The sequence below is a fragment of the Megalops cyprinoides genome, chromosome 14 (assembly GCF_013368585.1).
Source record: "Megalops cyprinoides isolate fMegCyp1 chromosome 14, fMegCyp1.pri, whole genome shotgun sequence".
Classification (NCBI taxonomy): domain Eukaryota; kingdom Metazoa; phylum Chordata; class Actinopteri; order Elopiformes; family Megalopidae; genus Megalops; species Megalops cyprinoides.
In genome coordinates this window covers 561,398-581,835 of record NC_050596.1, presented here as the reverse complement: position 1 = coordinate 581,835, position 20,438 = coordinate 561,398, and the positions used below count along the sequence as shown (strand labels likewise).

At 42.3% G+C, this 20,438-nt stretch overlaps 2 protein-coding genes across 2 annotated transcripts; both read right to left on the bottom strand.

Moving 5' to 3' along the window:
• Positions 1–2,583: 2,583 nt before the first annotated feature.
• On the bottom strand, positions 2,584–15,061 carry acp6 (acid phosphatase 6, lysophosphatidic). The gene is made up of 10 exons (XM_036545290.1): positions 14,477–15,061; positions 13,910–14,038; positions 9,691–9,821; positions 9,441–9,520; positions 8,867–8,954; positions 6,782–6,914; positions 5,388–5,488; positions 5,167–5,259; positions 4,279–4,444; positions 2,584–3,654 (listed from the first exon to the last, which is right to left on the bottom strand). The coding sequence occupies exons 1-10, from the start codon at positions 14,687–14,689 to the stop codon at positions 3,529–3,531; spliced, it is 1,260 nt and encodes a 419-aa protein (XP_036401183.1). The 5' UTR covers positions 14,690–15,061; the 3' UTR covers positions 2,584–3,528.
• Positions 15,062–18,496: 3,435 nt separating this feature from the next.
• Positions 18,497–19,615, bottom strand: LOC118788990 (gap junction alpha-5 protein-like). The gene has a single exon (XM_036545246.1). The coding sequence runs from the start codon at positions 19,613–19,615 to the stop codon at positions 18,497–18,499; it is 1,119 nt and encodes a 372-aa protein (XP_036401139.1).
• Positions 19,616–20,438: the final 823 nt, after the last annotated feature.

Sequence of the window (20,438 nt, the reverse complement as noted above, 5' to 3'; positions counted from 1 at the left end):
GAGCTTTATTGGCATGACAACTATACATATACACATCTCTCTCTCTAGGAGTGCTCACAAATGTGAATCTCATGGTGCGCACTATAGTGATGTGTCGGTCTCTTTACATGATCGATAGGAGTCGGCTCCCGTCTGAGAGCCGATTTCTTTTTTCTTTGTTAATTAATACAAGACAGAATAATAGGATGATCGTTTCGCCACACTACTCAGCCACAGGTACTCCATGCACTGACTATTCAGTTAACATACATTTATGCACGAGGACCAAGTGCACTGTGTTTAGTGTTCAATATGAATAAAACGTTCAATTTACAGTTGCTGAGCTGAGCCAAATGATCCGGCTCACTAAAAAGAGCCAGAATTCTCATCACTAGTACCTACTGTGCGTACAGCGTACAGCTGCAGGCGCCTGTGGAGGCCAATGGAGTACACTGAACTCATTGTCATGTTCCTGGAACCAGTCTGAGATGACGTGTGCTTTATGTCATGGCGCACTATCCTGCTGGAAGTAGCCATTAGAAGATGGGTCGACCGTGGTCATAAAGGGATGCACATGGTCAGCAACAATACTCAGGAAGGCTGTGGCATTTAAACAATGCTCAGTTGGTATTATGGTGCCTAATGTGTGCCAAGAAAATGTTCCCCACACCATTACACCACCACCTCCCGCCTGAACCGTTGCCACAAAGCAGGATGGATCCATGGATTCATGTTGTTTACACCAAATTCTGACCCTACCATCTGCATGTCGCAGCAGAAATCGAGATTCGTCAGACCAGGCCATGTTTTTCTAATCGTCTACCATCGAGTTTTGGTGAGGCTGTGTCCACTGTAGCCTCAGTATCCAGTTCTTAGCTGACAGGAGTGGTACCCGGATGGGTCTTCTGCTGCTGTAGCCCATCCACCTCACTGTTCAACAAGTTGTATGTTCAGAAATGCTTTTCTGCATAGCACTAGTGTAATGTGTGGCTATCTGGGTTACTGTCACCTTCCTATCAGCTTGGACCAGTCTGGCCATTCTCCTCTGACCTCTGTCATTAACAAGGCGTTTTCACCCACAGAACTGCTGCTCACTGGATGTTTTTTGTTTTTCACACCATTCTCTATACACTCCAGAGACTGTTGTGCTTGAAAATCCCAGCAGATGAGCAGTTCCTGAGATACTCAAACCACCCTGTCTGTCACCAACAATCATCCCACAGTCAGAGTCACTGAAATCAGATTTCCTACCCATTCTGATGTTTGGTCTGAACAGCAACTGAACCTCTTGACTATGCATAATTTTATGCATTGAGTTGCTGCCAGATGACTGGCTGATTAGATGTTTGCACCAATGAGGTCAGTTGTACCTAATAAAGTGGTCACTTTATAGTGAGTGTGTGTATGTGTGAACCAGAGTACCGATGTTATTTTTGTTATTTAAAATTCCATGTTCATATGAAGCACACACTTTGTAAGTAACTTGTAAATGTTAAATGTAAAGTATTGTAATATTTACCATTGTTCTTGTCTAAACAAATTAGACACTGTCCAGCTCTCTGAATATTATTCATTTAGATATTCAGGACCAGCTGAATAATGTGCACTAGTATGAGTGTGACTGTGATATGTAGCTGCTTCCCACCCTCACCATCCAATGTCGTTTTCACAAGTGAAACTCATTCTGAAGTCAAGATATGAGTTCATTTGTAAACAAACTCCAAATGGTTTGCTTTGTGTAACACTGCAACTGAGAATCACTCAATTGTTGCATTTGTCTACCATCTTTGATTTGATACTCCTTGCAAACAGAATTTGAAGAAATTGGACAATGCTCCATTCTTTTGATCCATACAGTGGACACCTTTGTTCTGGAATGGAGACCTCACAGACGCAGTCATACCGTTTTTGGTGAAATCCCCCCCCCAAACAACACACACACACACACACACACACACACTTCATACCTTTTCCAGAAATCTACTAGAGCCACAAGTTTGCTCCATAGTGCTGGTCCAGATTCTGTCCTTACAAACATGCAGGATCAAACCGGTGGCAGCTATACTATAGCATATGAATGATAAGGTATGACCCATGACAAGATTTAATTTGAAAAAAAAAAATCATTTTAATTTATTTTTATATTCTATATTAACTCAGCAGAAGCAACATGCAATTTTTCAATTCAAAAGAAGGCCTCAAAAAACAAATACGTGGCAGGACTTTTACTTTCTGAGGCCAGGGTGTCCACCCCTGCTAATAATAAACAAAATTTCAACATGTTTTGTAGAAACTTTTAACCCTTTTGCGCGGACGGTCACACCGGTGCGATTAGCCGTTTAGCACGTATGCCAAAACCGATGTGATTAGAAAACTAGAATAAAAATTCTAGCTAATTTTAGCTTTGAAGAAACAGCGATTTAACATTAAAAATATCGTTCCCTTTCATGTACAACATGTTCTGGAATGACAATAAAAACATCCTTATCCTTAATGGCAATCCACGTTTCGGTGCCTGGATTCCAGTTCCATCTGCGAATTGCAGCGATCCATTTGCTTCTGTTTTCTTTAGCTTTCGGCAGTCTGTCGGCAGTCTTTCCGATTTCTTGTTGAATCTGTGTACAGTCAATCGCACAACAGCTCTTTCCCATTTTAGATGTGTTTTCATTCAAGATGAACACTAACGCTGTCTTTCTGCCACTCAGTGGGTGTAACCCACAATGACTCCACCTACTGTGACGTCACGTGCATAATCTCTATATGTAGCCTAGCGGCTCATACCCCCCTATCCCCACCCAATTTCTGTTTTTTTTTACGGATCTGCATGATTCACGTGGGTCACATTTTCAGGTCGGAAAATCTGGAATTCTGGATTAATCCGGAAAAATCACATCCCTGCTGTATAAAGAGTAACCTACTTTTCATCCCAATGAAATTTTAGGGTGAGCTGTACCCCAGTTTGTTTGAAGGGGACCAGAGATCGCCTTGAAACTGTTATTAGATGTCCCTGACACCCTGGGTGCAAAAGTACCTTAAACAATCTTAACCAAATTCAGTTAAAAAAACCACCTTAATAACACTAGAAAAACTCACGGTTCATATATAAAGACAAAACTCACGTTTTAATAGAATGTATCTATAAACATTCACAAAATGCTCTGCATTCCCCTGAGGAAAATGCTGATGTGTACCAGCTTTACAGTTTTTCCATTGTAAGCCCTTCTTTCCAAGACTGCATTTTAATTCATTATTTTATTGAGACAAAAACAAATCTCACCCCTACCCCTATCAGGGTGCCCCTGCAACTGCACCTGCCCTGAGCTGAGCTAACAGCACTACAGCACTACAGCACACACACACACATATACATGCATACACACACGCTGGTAATTGATTTCAGCAAGCACCTACATCAACATTCTGTGAAGAGCAAAAAAAAATGTCTGCTTCAAACCGATTGAACGTGATGTTAATGATTAATAAATCGCAAAATGAAGACTGGCTTTGCTGATCATGTGGAAAAAGAGCAGAGTCGAGTCTGCATCTCCTTCAGTCTTCAGGGCTCTTGTTGCATAGTGACCTGTAAAGTTCAGAGGTCAAAGAGTAGGGGGACACAGCTTCTTTGAATTCCTTCAGGGGGCAATAGATACCACTGCAGCCTGGAATCAGCTGGTCCTGGAAACACATGATGACAAAGTCACATACAACACATTACACATCATTCAGCAAACCTATGACTACTACGGGTAGATGGTCCCCGAACAAATCCACAAAACATTTGGAAAGATAAGTAAGATGTATCCACTCATGACTTTTGAAGACTAAGGGCAATTCTTCATAAGAACATCTTTAATATCTCCTCGGGAAGAACTATGTCAAACAGCTAATTGGCAATCCAGATAGCAAAAATAACCACACTGCTGGCTGGTTTGCCAGTGTTTTAATGTTTCAGTTAATCTCTAAATTTGAGTTAAATATGCTGAGTGATTACCCATTTCTCTCTGAAGGAGAAATGTGAATTGGCAAGAGAGCATGACAGATCAAACCCATAAAGCTAGGAATATCTACAAGAAGAAATAAGGACATTTTCACGGACAACACTGATCCTTCAAATACAAGACATTATAAACAGTTACAAAATGCTTGTGGTAACATCAACTTCTTCCCAGTTTTAATTAAAAATACATACTCTTATATGAGGGTATTTTGACTTCTGCTACCTCTTGGCTCTAGGTGTCCCCCTTGCCTGACCTTACACCCCAGAGCCCTGTATACTCCAGGTAGCCTATGCCCTCTTACCTGCCCAAGGTAAGACACCTTAACGAAGGCCTCTTTGGTGACATGGTGATGGTGCAGTTCAAGGGTGATGTCAGCTGCATAGGGTGGCCATTTCATGTCAAAGATTCCCAGAGCCATCAGACAGGGCATGAGAGTGGTGTCATGCACAGAGTACAGGTACAGCTTCCTGGGAGAGACCACAAACATACACTGAGTTGCTGGATCACTGCCATGCAACTGATAGTTCACTATAAAAGATGTAACTACTAATAATCAATATGTGATGGAATTTTTGACAGCATCACATTATAAGGCCCTATTGCCTTAATAAAGGTATTGATTTGTCTACCTCACCACAAAACTTCAATAAATTTTGCCATGTACCATGTACTGTTAATATATCATTATTACTATGAGACCCAACAACACCAGATTTTATAAGCAAGGCTGCCACCTTGTGGAGGAAGTAGACCAATCGGTATGTTTCCAATTTTCCAAAATCATCGGCAAATTGCAACAAACATAGCATGTGGCAACAACAGGTTTTGCAAGGGGTCAACATGAGATGGCTAAACCAGAACCATGAGATGATCTTGTGAAGATCTTGTTCTTGGTTTCTTGGTCAATTAAAGAAGGGATGTCTGTAAAGAGTAAACCTTAATTGCCTCCCTTTTGACCTACAGCCTACCAAGTGAGACAAAACTTTAAAGCTGCACATACCCATTTTAAATATGACAGAAGACTACTAGCCTATTAAGAAAGTAAACTGAAAATGCCACTGAAAACTGAAATACAGAACAGAGTGTCACAAACTAATATGTGCGACCCCTGATTAGTCCATAGTCCATTCTTCTAAATGCTGACATTGTGGTTGCCCCAGTATGTCTACTGTGTTGCCGTTGGACTCACCTCTTTTGGATGGACGCCACACCCTGCACTTTGTCCTCCATGTTCCTCAGCAGAATGTGAAGCAGTGGCCCCACACAGAGCTGAAGGTTCTGTCTGTAACATTGTCAAAGGAATGATTGAAAATACAGACTTTTCAGAATTACAATTTCTACTTAAGCTTCATTAAGTGCTTACATTTGACCCCGCCTCCCGCTGCCATGAGCCCCAGCGTGGCACCTCACCTCTTGCTGGGATCGTAGATATGGCAGATCATCTCCACTGCCCTTCTTTCCACTGTGCTTCTCCAGCTGCTTAACATAGGAGGACATGGCAGGCCATGGGTCTGCAAAGACAGACAGGCCAACAGACAGATGGGCACCGGTGACACATCTGTGAATGTGAATGTGATGGCATTAAGTGACATGGACAGCAGTGAAACCTAGCAGCTGTGGAACCAACCTTGTACCCAGGAGGCTGGAGGTCTGAATGCTGCATGGTGCACTGCTAATGTATTCTTCCTCATACTCATCACCATATCTGGCAGATAGCCATACTCATAACCACATCTGAAGGATACTCATCAGAATTGGGGGCAATTCCATTTCAATTCAGTCAGCTTAGGGAATGATCTGAAATTAATTTAATGAACTGAAAACTGCCCATTATTTTACATGATATTAATTAATGAACTGAATTTCAATTCATTTCCAAAAGTGACTGAATTGAAATGGAATTGATCGTGCTCATAACCATATCCGGACCACTGAAGGAGATATCCAGTGTTACCCACAGGTGTTGTTGAGGATTCAAAAGGCCAGTTTGAAGAAAACAAAAGAGCTGTTTTGAATTTGAAAAACATATTTTACCACCAACAGCAAGGACTGATAATGACGTGTAGTGTTCTCCAGTGTAACAGTACTGAGAGGGGGGTTAGAGCGTAATAGCATTCGCAGTGCTGAGAGGGAGGTTCTGCAGTGTAACAGCATTTGCAGAGCTGAGAGGGAGGTTCTGCAGTGTAACAGTATTTGCAGTGCTGAGAGGGAGGTTGTGCAGTGTAACAGCATTTGCAGTGCTGAGAGGGGGGTTCTGCAGTGTGACAGCATTTGCAGTGCTGAGAGGGAGGTTCTGCAGAGGAACAGTGTAACAGCATTTGCAGTGCTGAGAGGGAGGTTCTGCAGTGTAACAGCATTTGCAGAGCTGAGAGGGGGGTTCTGCAGTGTGACAGCATTTGCAGTGCTGAGAGGGAGGTTCTGCAGAGGAACAGTGTAACAGCATTTGCAGTGCTGAGAGGGAGGTTCTGCAGTGTAACAACATTCGCAGTGCTGAGAGGGAGGTTCTGCAGTGTAACAGCATTTGCAGTGCTGAGAGGGGGGTTCTGCAGTGTGACAGCATTTGCAGTGCTGAGAGGGAAGTTCTGCAGAGGAACAGTGTAACAGCATTTGCAGTGCTGAGAGGGAGGTTCTGCAGTGTAACAGCATTCGCAGTGCTGAGAGGGAGGTTACAGTATAAAAGCACTGACTGCCCACAGAGGGAGGTTTGCAGCATAGCAGTGTAACAGTATTGACAGTGCAAAGACGGAGGTTCTGCAGTGTAAAAACATTTGCAGTGCTGAGAGGGAGGTTCTGCAGTGATATACCTCCCTGGCCACCATGTCATCCCGGATCAGGATGAAGTCAACCCGCTTGTGTGACGCAATTCCCAGCTCTCTCTGGATCTTACTCAAATCGGCAGCAATGTCCGGGAGCATTGAGGACTCTGCCCAGCGAGTGCTGAATGAGAGGCAAAGAAATGCAGAAAATGATTCCATCGTATCATCTGATTATTAATATTTATGCCTTTACACATGGCCTTGCCTAGAGTAGCTTGAGAGACAGATGTGGCAAGACCCCTTAAATATATACTATCAATGGAGCAGCAAAAACTATATGCCAAACCGGAGGCTCCCTGAAATATTGCACATATATTAGTAGGAACTCACACTGACCAGCTTTTATTATTAGGTGATAAAAAATGTAATCTGAATTCTTGTTTGGCTTTGTAACCAACTCTATCTATGGCAACCTATGTCTCATCCAAACCAAAGAATGCCCATCTGTTAAGGACTGAGGAGCAGAAATGCTGAAAAGATCAATCTATTAAAACTGAAATCTCAGGAAATAATATCCTAATAAAAATAAAATGGATTCATTCAATAGTCCAAGACAGTCCACTGAACTGAACTCATTTTGGTTGATGGTGAATTCCTGCAGCCACCATCCGGCCCATAAAGCAGGCTTTCCAGTGCATTTTTGTTGCCCTGTCCTCACCATACCTTTCTCTAACTAATTTCACACTACAGAAGAGCAATCACACAGCTTATCTCAACCAAATTACCGATACCCTGTTTCCTGTGCTGATTACTCCATAATCTTCAGGACAGAACACTACAGCTGTTACTAACACCTACCATTTAAAAAATATATTCTAGACGGCCCATCTTGAAAACATTATTCCCCTATATATTTTGTGGAGGCACCAGCACAACTTATAAGTAGGGCTGTACGGAAAAATTCGAAGCTTCGTTCCTTGAATTGGCATTCGATTGTGAAAGTAAGCATTCGATTTTTAGGATGGGTGCACAATTGCAGTTTTACGGTTATTGCTACTGTAATACAAGAAATTTGGATGTTAAAGCGACCTACTTTTTATTATCATTTAACATAATTTTGCCAATAAACTGTGGGTCGCCGCCAGGTGTAACAGATCTTTTTTCGTAGACAAAAGGCCTTCTGTGCTACGAAACACATAAATTCAATGCGAAACCATGTAACACCGTAACACGTTTTGTCCACGAAAAACACAAACACGTTAGCATTGTGTCCACAAAATACTGAAGAGAGCACATATTTCTGTGCACAGAAAACAAAACGGATGATTGCTGTCGTGCACTGAATTGACTGTTGTGCTTTTCATTTTGTGGACAAAAGAAACTCATTTTGTAGACAAAAGTAATTCTGTCCACGTAATAGATGTCCCAGGCCAGCATTTATGCTTTTGTGGCACGAAATGCAGAATGCGCTATACGATCATCATTCCATGCCATCGAATGTTCATTTTGTCCACTTAACTGTTTTGCTATATTACTTAAAGTATGATGTGCACGAAAGGGATTTAGCACAATATATTCCATGACTCCACAGTTACAGAAGCCATTCTGTCCACAAAAGCAAAGGCTGCTTGAACTTTCACAGATATCAGTGTTTTGCTTAAGTACAAAATTAATTATGTTCATAGGCTATATTACCAAAGGTATGATGTGCACGAAAGGGCTTTGGTCCAATACATTCCGTGAGTCAGCAGGTTACGGAGTGAATTATGTGTCATGAAATTGCACAGGAATAATTCTGTACACTAAAGCAAATGCTGGTTGAACCTTTGGAGCCAGAACTGCTTGTTACATTCATTTGGTCACTTACGAAATGCCAAAACAACAGGCCAAAACGATGACGTCACATCACAGACATTCGAAGCTGCATTCGAAAAAAGTTGGCTAAAATTCAAATGGCAAAAATACAGCCCTACTTGTAAGGCCATAAGGCTGTTATAACAGGACGAATATACTACCTATTGGAAGACCTGCAAGAACTACTGTATGTGTACACAATAGTAAAGCGCAAAGCTACAAAAACGGTACCAAGAAGCCCCTTATGTCCCAGAAGTGTCTGCTCACTCAGGCACTCACCCACTCAGGAGTTTGAGAAGTCTGCATCCGTGGTAGTTGGGGTACAGGACCTCATTCTCAGCCTCAGTGGTAAAGATGGGTACAGTGCCTGGAGGGGCCATACCAGAACCTTAACACCCTGAGAAGGATTTCTATCACAGCATGGATGCTTTTCAAATATGTTAAGGTATTTCACAAAGATTAAACCTTGAAATGGGACTCATGATGAGTTTAAATGATAGGTATGTGTGAGTTTGTGTATGTATGTATGAATACATGGACATGTGGGTGTACTGTGTGTATACAATGATCAAAATCAACAAAAAACCCCACAGATCTACCAATCCAAAATGAATTCACACACTAACAGGCATGAGCTTGCATACATTATAACAGTCCTCCTTGTGACGATAATATTACAGATGATGATATGCACACAATGAAAAAGGAAGCATTCAACTTATCTGGCATCTGTCCACTGCACTCTGAACTTTGAGACTTCTGTGTCATCAATTTTAGAGGGTGACAGGTCCAGAGATCATTCACAGCAACCTGGTGCCATCAAGGCTGCAATGCACCCAGAGCAGCAGCTCACCTTCCTGGCTCTGGTGAAACAGACCGGCCACCAGGCACTTTGCTGACTCTATCGTTCGCACAATGTTCGTAGAACGGACACTGAAAGGCAAAAAATGTTATTCACTTAGGAGAGCATGCTGCATTAGCTGTGCCTCCTTAAAATTCCAACAGGCACACCCAGATTTCTATAAAACACACACAGGGACAGTGTACTTCCTAGACACTTGTAAAATTCACAGGAACTGACCTAAATGGAACTGAATACTTACTAGACCTCGGCAGAACTGAAGCCAGGCAGTAGGAAGGGAACATCCTCGATATACCTCTTCCTCAGTCGCTCGCCCAGATCATAGAGCTGCTGCATGCCCACAGTGGTCAGCTGGCCAGGGAATGTCCCACCCTTCAGCGGAATGACCAAATCAGAGGTCAAAGGTGTAAGATTATAGTATCTTCTGACCAGACATGGTTCAGAATAAGAGAACTGTTGAGCCTGACGGTATTATTATCATTACAAAGAAAGTTACAAAGTTACAGTTACAAAGAAAGCTCCACACCTCTGGCGCCACGTTACAGGTGGAGTCAAGAGCAATTGATTAAGGCAGGCGACAGCCATCAATTGTAGAATACAACCGGGAGTGGGCAATTGGCAACCACCACCAGACAAAGGGGCCTTTAGCATCAAAAGATTCTGATTTACATTGGGAGCACAGGTTGATCTTGCAACACTGTAAACCTATTGTCTGTTGCCATTTGTTTCATGGTATGAAAGGCCGATCATGGTAACAGTTCTCAGAGTTAAAGCTTTGCAGGCAGAAATGGTGCCGGATTCCATCTCCACCAAATAAAGCTTTTCTCCAAGCACGCTTTTGGTCCGGTACATTTACTTTTAAAATTACTAGAAAATCTAACAAAGGTCAGGGTAAGGAGCTTTACTTGCAATACCACAGATCTTATTTCTATGATCATGCACATTTACATGAGCAAGCCAGTCCCATTCCTATCAAATCAAAACTCTCACTCAGTCTTTTCAAATTTTATGGAACTTGGTGAATGACGAAGGCTGCGATTTCCAACCTGATTGATTTCCAACCCCTCAAATGGGGTCACCTGAAATATCTTACAGCTGATCCGTACAAAAATATATATGTACATTAAATTAAAAATTAACGTTACGCACAATTAACCAACTAATCGTATCCTCCTTCATAAAAATCAACTTAAAATCAACTTGTTAATGACCTCGGCTGTCTAATTGATGTAACCAAGCTATGTAACGTTTAAATCAAACCGAAGCGGAAGTTAGCAAAACAAATGAATTAGGACAGAAAATCAAATGAATTAGGACAGAAATTAGGAAACACTGTAAAAATGGAGAGGTTTCTTCGCCCACCTGAGACCCCCACGACATCTGCAAGTGCACCTGAGAAAGCCTTCCTGCAGTATGGATTTATCAGTGTAATGGAAAACAATGAGGAAAAGCCTAAATGCCTCCTATGTGGAAACGTACTATCCCGTAAGAGCATGAACCAAAAAAACTTAAAAGACATTTTGAGACAACACATAAAGAATATGTGGGCAAGCTAAAATCTTTCTTCGAAAGAAAATGTGTTGAGCTGAACAAGCAGCGAATGTATTTTAAAAGGGCAATGATGGTTAACAAGCAAGCTTTGAAAGCATAGTTTGAGCTGAGCTATGTTGTTGCAAAGGCTAAGAAGCCACATACCGTTGCAGACTTTGATATTGCCTGCTGCCGTTGAAATGGTAAAAATGATGTGTGGGGAGGAAGAGGCTCAAAAACAGAAGACAATACCACTGTCTGATAACACAGTGAAAAGAAGGGTAGAGGCAGTAGCTAACGACCAAGAAAAGCATGCCATCAGAGCAACTTTGGAGTTCCCCGGCCTATGTTCCTCAAATGGATGTCAGCATAGAAGGAAAAAATGCCCATGCTTTGACATTTGTTTGCTATATGCAGGGGAATGCGATTCATGAGGATATTTTGTACTGTCTTCCTCTTCCTGAACATGAAACTACCAAAGCAACGTACAATGTCCTCCATAGCTACATGGAAAAAGAAAACAACATTTCATGGGACCGAATGGTCGCATTCTGCACAGACAGGGCTCCATCTATGGCAGGACGGTGAGCAGACCTGCGGACATTGATCATGGATGTGGCCCCCTCTGTGGTATGGACTCATTGTATGATTCACCGAGAGCAACTGGCATGTAATGAACTTAGTGTGCCAATCGCAGATGCATTGCAGCAGGTAATCAGCATAGTCAACTACATCAAGCCACATCCACTGCGTGCATGTCTGTTTACAAAACTATGCAGCACTACTGGCTCGGAACACGTAAATTTGCTCTTTCACACAGAAGCACAGTGGTAGTCTAGAGGCAGGGTGCTGGAGAGATTTTTCAAGCTGAGAAATGAACTGTTGGCGTTTTCCATGGATGTGAAAAAAAACAGAGTTTCTCAACTTTTTGTGTAACCAACAATGTGTCTCCTTGCATACATGACCGACATCTTTAGGAAACTGAATGATCTTAACATAAGCATGCAGGGGAAAAACAAGAATATAATGCAGATGAGTGACCGCATTGACGGATTCAGAAGAAAACTCACATTCTGGAGAGAAAGGCAAACTTCACCCCTTTCCCTCTGCAGTGCAACTTTCTGACAGACAACAGCATCAATGAGTGTTCCACACAGGTGATGAGTGACCACCTGAAACGCCTTGAGGAGCACTTCACCACTTACTTTCTAGACATGGATATGTCAAAGTTTGAGTGGGTGAGGGACCTATTCCACTCTGATGCAGGCTCTGTGCACCTGCCTGCCGCCGCTGTTAAACAGCTGATCGAACTATGATGTGACAGAACACATCAGGGAGTGCATTCGTGAGTGGCTGTGGAGGAATTCTGGCTTGGAGTAAGAGAGGAGTACTCAGAGATCGCACTGTGTACGTTAAAAGTAGGGATGCACGATATTGGATTTTTGCCGATATTTGATATGCCGATATTTTCAAACTCACTTTGGCCAATTGCCAATGCTGATACCGACCTCATAATTTAAAATGGTCTCGCTCCCCTCCGGAAGCAGAGAGAAGCTTAGCAACACACAGCTAGCATCATCCCAGAGTGAGAAACTTAGCTATATATTTTACCCCTCCCTGCATCACTGGTGCTTTACAAACATTGCAAAGAGCAATTTTGTTATCTGTTTCAGATACTTTGAAATACTTCCATACAGCTGACATGTTGAAGCTTGTTGCTGGCGCCCATAATAAACATTCAGCGTCATTGCGTGCACATAGTTAACGCGTCACCTTATTGGCCAGGCAAATCGGCAGAAATTTTCATATCTGCCGATGCCGACTATTAACTTCTTAAGTTTTTATCGGCCAACACCGATGTCGTGCTGATATTATCATGCATCCCTAGTTAAAAGTCTTGGTCCCTTTTGGAAGCACGTATCTGTGTGAGGTCGGATTTAGTGCACTTGTGTGCATGAAGTCAAAGTACTGTTCCCGACTGGATGTGACCGCAGAGATGAGATGTGCTCTCTCTCCTACACTACCGAGCTTTGACAGGTTGCAGCGCAATGTGCAGAACCAACCATCTCATTAACTAAGGTAAGATAAATAAAAGATGTAAAATGAATGTTTACTCGTAACATAATATTTCAAAGTAGTCCATACAAATCTAAACATGTCTATGTTGTGAATGACTGGGATCGCTAGAGTTTTGTGACAAGTGGGGTCACCAACCAAAAAAGGTTGGGAACCCCTGGACTAAGGCATAATAAAAGAAATCAAACAAGAAAAAAAAAATATTGACTTATTTTCTTTGTACAGCAGATTTGTCTACTGTACCCTGTGGAGACTACTGTACCCTATATGTACTGTACCTTGTATTTACTTTACTTATTAGACTACTTTTTATTTGTATAGCAGTGTAGCATAGTGGTAAGGAGCAGGACTCGTAACTGAAAGGTTTGATTCCCTCCTGGGGTACTGCTGCTGTACCCTTGGGCAAGGTACTTAATTCACAATTGCCTCAGTTAATATCCAGCTGGATAGCATATGAAAATTGTAAACTATGTAAGTCGCTCTTGATAACAGCGTCTGCTAAGTAACAATAATGTAACATAATGTACTTACACAGTTCCGATTTTATTATCCATTCATACAGCTGCATAAGTACTGAAACAAAACTATTATTCATTCATACTGCTTAATAATTAGCAAAACAAGCTAAAGGTATAACAGCAGTGCCCCATCGGTGATCTGATCCTGCAATACCCTTGTTGGAGCTTCCATAACCATGTAGCCACACTGTAGCCCACTGTAACCAAATAGTATCAGAACAGATAAATTACACCTATCATCTATGTGCAGCTGCTTTTCAGAATCTCCCAGTTGTCCTCTTCCCAAGATAAACTTCTTTTACTCCCAGCAGCTGTGGGTCTAAAGAATACACATACTGAAAGTGTGTGGGCTCTGTAGCTGTCCTCCACGGGAGCTGGGGGGCGGGGGCCACCATTCAGATCTGTGACAACGTAATCCACCTGAGTGTGAGCTGGAACTTTCAGAAGGTTCGGATTCCACTGCGCCTATTAAATGGAATAGAGTACACTCAAAATTCTATGTTACGTAGGATACACTTTAAACAAAATAAATAACAATGTTTACATGTGTGTTGACTTCTCCCTTTTTAGTGGTCAGCTTGGCACACTCTGAATGATGTTTGTCTTTCCAGTTGTAAAGATCATTCAATACATGCATAATGTAATAAATAATAATGTTATACATAATTACAGTAGTAGTGTGAAACATGCAGACATCCATCATGTTTTGTGAACATGAATCAGCATGAAGCCTCAGACAAAACCAAACCAGTGTAACCTAGCTACATAGTGAGTGCAGCTAACTTCTTTCAGTGAGCAAAGCTTCCTGTAAGTTTGCTTACTCTTAAGTCTTTATATGTAGGCGGCGTTGATACATGTGCTCAATTAACGTTACGAGAGTGGAGGGGTTATTTACACTCTTACCTCCAGTACGTCAGGGATGGACTTCAGTGGAGTTCGGGCACCGTGTCGGAACAGAACTTGGACTAGTCTGAGCTCGTATGGAGAGTGGTGACCATCATTTCCCGACATTCTGCCCGAATCCGTCTGATCAGGTACCGTTTTTTTCTCCGACCACAACATGGCGTCTAATGCCACCGACCCAAAAACACCTAACATGATCCAGTGACTCCTCATGAGGCAACTGGCCTGGCGGAAGCCCTGTATAGTAAGTAAAAGTGAATGGCTATATCACCTAAAATAATATGGCTAATTTTCTTTACCTTGCTAACATTTACTATGTGCAACTACAGCCACTAATGCAAAGTAGTACCTACTTTTAATTTCACTTGCTTGTTGCAGTGGCGAGGTAACTGTCTCTGGTCTGTACCTACAACTAGTCTACCAACTAACTTGCCACTAGACTCCTGGCTAGCGGACAGAGCACATGATAGCTAGCAAGCTAACTGTCAAAGATATCTATCTTAAACCAAACCTTCTTGCTTAAATTAGAACAACTTCTTACAGACACGATTTTGTTTATTTATATACATAAGAAATGAAGGTACATTAAATTGAACTCATTTTTCTCTGTATTACCGCTGCCGGCAATTACATGAAATTGTTAAAAGTTGTAGCCTTTTCAGCAAAGACGGATTATTTTCAAAACACCACACCGGTTTAGGGGAAAGCGTTTTCTGGGACTTGTAGTCCTCTGAAATTCCGTCTTGAGTTGTAAAGCCTGAAGCAGGGTTACAGTGAACTACTTGTCCCAAAAACACTCTGAAGCGCTCTATCTGACTTTTGCGTCACGTCACCTTTCTCGCGCCTTAGACGTACCGTAGTGTTTTGATATGATACGCATAGTATCACAGATCATTAATTCCACAGTTTCACGTTTCATTATTCCTGCAAGTTAAAGGATAAGCGGCAGCATAAGTGGTCAGTGAATTGCACTATTTGCCTCAAGTGAGTCTTGAGGTGGTGATACAATTCAAAGATTTCATTTCAAATTTTGTGATCGTGTCAGCCTAGACAGGCCACGTTTCTGCAATAGGCTATGGGTTCATTTTCAAAACATTTGGATTTGTCAAGAATCACAGTATACCTGCCAGGCTTTGCGAAGTGACACCAGTCATGCATGCATCAAAAGAATTACGTTTTTCCCTGCTATTGCCTTTAAGTTCTGCTTTTACATTGGATGTTCAGATTAAGGACACAACGCAGAAAATTAAACGCATTTCCCAAGGCGCTTACCAACAAGATTATAGTTACACCGCATTCCACGTTTACATTTACGTTTACATTTATTTATTTAGCAGACGCTTTTATCCAAAGCGACTTACAAAAGTGCAGTAAGTATAGCGACAGTACGGGGACAGGATGTGTACAGTTCCACAATGAGACAGTTCTCAGCTGAGAGCAAGGTCTGTTTGAGGACACAGTACTATCAGATTTGTACAACTACAGCGTGTAGAGCAACTAATACGATACACCTTCAAACAGCAAACTTCAACAACTTCAAACGGCGCAATGAGCGTCAAGGTAAAGGTGGCAACAAGAAACAATTTAAAAAGCACAGCAATTTACGACAGCACTGATATGGGGGGGGCAGCAATTGTGTGCTGGGTCAGTCCAGGTAGAGTCTGAAGAGGTGCGTCTTCAGGCCCCGTCTGAGGGAATGGGGTGAAGGAGCAGTTCATAGCAGGACAGGGAGTTCGTTCCACCACTGGGGAGCGATGTAGGTGAAACGCCGATGAACGAGCACCTCCTGCCTTGACCATGCAAGGAGCACGTTATCCCGCGTGTTAATACTGCCATGGAATCTCTGCTCGTCTACTCCCCGTTCCTGATTTCCGTTAGGACATGTTTTTTCTTCATTAGCAGCGGTGGTAAATTACGCTATGCGGTATGGCTCACATATTAGTTTGGATTTGAAACAAACTTTTTAAATGCTATTGCTGCATCTGTTCACGTCTTTATTTGCTAAAGATGCTTAGAGACCGGAATGTGAGAAATGGAATGCACTTTATAGGAAGGAAGATCATTTTAAGGTGCAAAATGCTAATGGCTAATATTGACAGTGAAGTGTACAGAGCATACCACATGTATTTAAGTAGCAAGGTAACATTCAGAGCATAACTTGCGTTGGCAGTGAGTTGTACTGGTTAGGGAAATGTACTTTTAACCAGAAGGTCACAGGTTAACATTTCAGGTGGGATAGTGCTGTTGTATCTTTGATCTAAATACTTGACCTGAATTACTGCAGCAAACACCCATGTATTTGACTGCAGTGTCAGACGTTGGCTCTGTGGCCTGAGTAAAGTTTGTGTAATACAGTATGTATAATTAGAAAGCTTGTGTAATGACATCACCAGTAACATTTTCTAATTCAATTCACAATATTAGATTGTTAGATGTTTATAAATGATAGCTGTCAGTGGGAAAAAGAGGGAACATAACCAGGAGTGATCAGTAGGTGGTGTACTGATTGCAGTGTTAACTAAGTCACAAGTGTAACCACCAGTGAGCCACCTGGGGTTTTACAATACTGTATGTGTAACTGTAGTCTGTTAATGCAGTAGTTTTCATCACTTATGGTTTCAAATCACTTCTGGATTTATAGCTTACCTGTGTTACCTTCCTTACCTTTTCCACTGTCTTGTTTTCTTCAATTTAACAAGAGAAGAGCTCTGCCATTCCGGACACACACATGCCTGATTCATAATTCATTTTTTTATTGATGAAAACTAATAATAATAAATGTTATGAGCACAGACTCAATCAGTGAGCATTTCATGTCAATCACCTTAACCCTACTCAAAAGATTTAAGTCAAGGGATGGCAATAAATATTTGAAAAAATATAATAGACAACATATTTAAACAATGTGTTAACATAGTGCATCTCTTCATGTAATAGAAAAGCGATACAATAGAAGCATACATCCTGGGACCCAATTTTACAATAGAAATTCTTCTTAGGACTAGTCTAGAAAAATTGCATTATATTCAAAGAATCAGAAAAAAGAGAAATACAACCATAATGATCTATTGATAAAAATGGACTGATAAAATGACCATAGGCATTATGTACTAAACCCAATACAATCCATGATTCAGCTAAAGCTTGCCTTTCACAGAAATACTCACAGCATGGTAGATGCATTATAGTAAGCCTTATTTTTAACCATGAGATTGCATATGTAGGACTAATGGAAAAATGTTTGTGAAAATCAACAAGCAGTCAATTGGAAATAATTGATATTGTACATTCATAACCAGTAAGGCCCCCCAGTGACATGTGTAGTCTTCAGAATGTTCTGAAGCATTCCAAATGATTTTTTAACATCGACCATACACATTACACGCAGGTTTACTTGGAGTAGGTAAACAATGATGTTCTTCCTCAGCATTGGATTCAAGTACATGCTCTGATGGGGTAAGATCAGTTTACCTATGGTTGCAGGTTCAGGGCATTGAAAGAAAACCAACAGAATAAAAAACATTGCTTTGCTTTTGCTGCATTTACAAACCATCAGATGATGTGAGGTAAACTGTCATCCCTCCTGATCTCAGTGATAAAAATGGCCGTGTGCTTTTGACCTTGAAGATTTTTCGAGCTTATATGAACAAATAATATATTTACTGATCTGATGTTTCCTGGCTTCAGGGTGTCATACACTATTAAAACTGCTGCATCAAAGTAAGTGGTTTGCAGGCACTCGGGGACAACCAGTTACTGACATTCAATTTATGAGAGGGTTCTCAAGTTTTTCTGTCACATTTCTTGTATCTTCATAGTTGCTAGTGCACAGTTAGTTGTCAGATCAAAATCATTAAGGCCTTAAAAAAGGGACAATCCATAAACACCTCAATATTAGGAAGAGTGTTTCATCCAGCTCACAAGCTGATCCCCTGATCCCCCTACCCCTGCGCCAATGTCCTCCTGTCCCAGCACCATCCCTACATTCACCAGGTCATCACCCCACAGCCGGCTGCTATCCTACACTGCCAGGTCATCACCCCGTGCGCGGCTACTAGAGCCGCTGGTTTTGCTGAGACGGCGCTTTTCCTTCAGGAAGCCATTGTGGAACGGTGAAGGTGGGACACAGGTGTCGGGTGCATCTGTGCCCTGCACATAGCTCAATTGTAGGAAGTCCATAGCCCCAAGGTTGTTCTGGCTGTGGTGGTGCTCAGTTGCCAGGTTAACTGACTTCTGCTGGGCGGCCATACTGTTGTTGAAGGGATGGCAGCTGGGGTGCGTGTGAGAGTGAGGTGGTGCCGATGCCAGGCACTGGTCAAAGTCTGGAGGTGGGGTGCAGGCACAGGAGGGGTGGGCAGGAGTGTCATGCTCCCGGCCAATGGCTACCACTGTGGTGGGTGGGGTCTGCTGTCTACAGGAGGTGACATAGGCTTTGAAGCACCTCCTTGACTGTTTCCAGGCCAGGTGGTAGAGCTCCACAATGCTGAGGAAGAGAGAGACACCTGCCATAGCCAGCATGAACACAATGAAGACATTCTTTTCAGTGGGGCGCGACATGTAGCAGTTAACCTTGTTTGAGCAGGGCCAGCCGTCGCAGACATACAGTGCATTGAGGAAGATTCCATAGATCATGTACTGTGCCACTATGAAAGCCACTTCCATGACAGTGCGGATCAGGATGCTGAGCACATATGTCTTCAGCAATGCCCCTCTTGGACGGATCTTCCCTACATCTTTCCCAAAATCCTTTTCTTCTAGGTACTCCTTCTCGCCCCCGCTGGCCCTGCCCCCTCCACCTTTGTCCTCCTGATCCCTCTGGCGGCGTTTCTCTGCTACACGCAGCATGTGCATAGCGTGTCCCATGTAGATGAGGGAGGGGGTTGAAACAAACACAATCTGCAAGACCCAGTAGCGGATGTGGGCGATAGGGAACGCTCTGTCGTAGCACACATTCTCACAACCGGGCTGCTCTGTGTCACACATGAAGTCGGACTGCTCATCGCCCCAGGATGACTCTGCTGCTGTACCCAGGACCAGGATGCGGAAAATAAAGAGAACTGTCAGCCAAACCTTTCCGACAGATGTTGAGTGCTCTTGCACCTCTTCTAGGAAGTTACCCAGCAGACTCCAATCACCCATTCCCGTTCAAACCCTCCTCTGGATAATTCTGCGGAAAGACGGAAGGGGATGGAGGATGAAAAAGATATTTTATCTTCAAAAACAAATATATTGCCCACACATCTGAAAAATTATTAATTTTTGCTTAACCTGTAAGAAAATGGTTATGAGCCACTAGAACCTTATCATATGAAGTGCTCAGCATTAATACTGTATCACTCACATGCATGTAAATGAAACCCACTTCAGATTAGCATTCTACAGAGATATAATTTCAGGGGAGGTGAGTTTAGCAACTACAGACCCGCTAATGCCACAGTATTCCCTACCCTCCTGTAAGCAATTACAGCATTCTACCCTACCAGACATAATCTAATTTGAATAGCTGCGCCATCCCAAATGGCTTGATTATCACAGAGACACTGACAGGATGGTCCATACCTCTGCCGAGCCCTAACAATTGGGTCAAGCACAATGGTAATCAATTATAGCATGGGACCAGGAATGAGTAATCGAGAACCTTCTCAAACAAAGGGTATCCTGATGTACTCAAACACGGCATTGTGATTTCAGTATTAATACAGGCAATAGGTCTGGTTCATTTACATCAAGAGCGTGACCTAAGCTGTATATATTGCAATTGGTTTGAACGATCAGGGTTCCGACCCTGCTGAACCCGAAGTCATTGCTTTTCGCAAGCTTCGATACTGTTTTTTACTGAAATAAAAGGCGGACTTTTACATGAACATGCATTCTTCTTCTCCATCATCTTTTTTTCTTATAACTGGTGAGCCACCCAACGCAGAATTTTTCTGAAAAAAGCGTGGAAGCTGAGTTTAGGCTA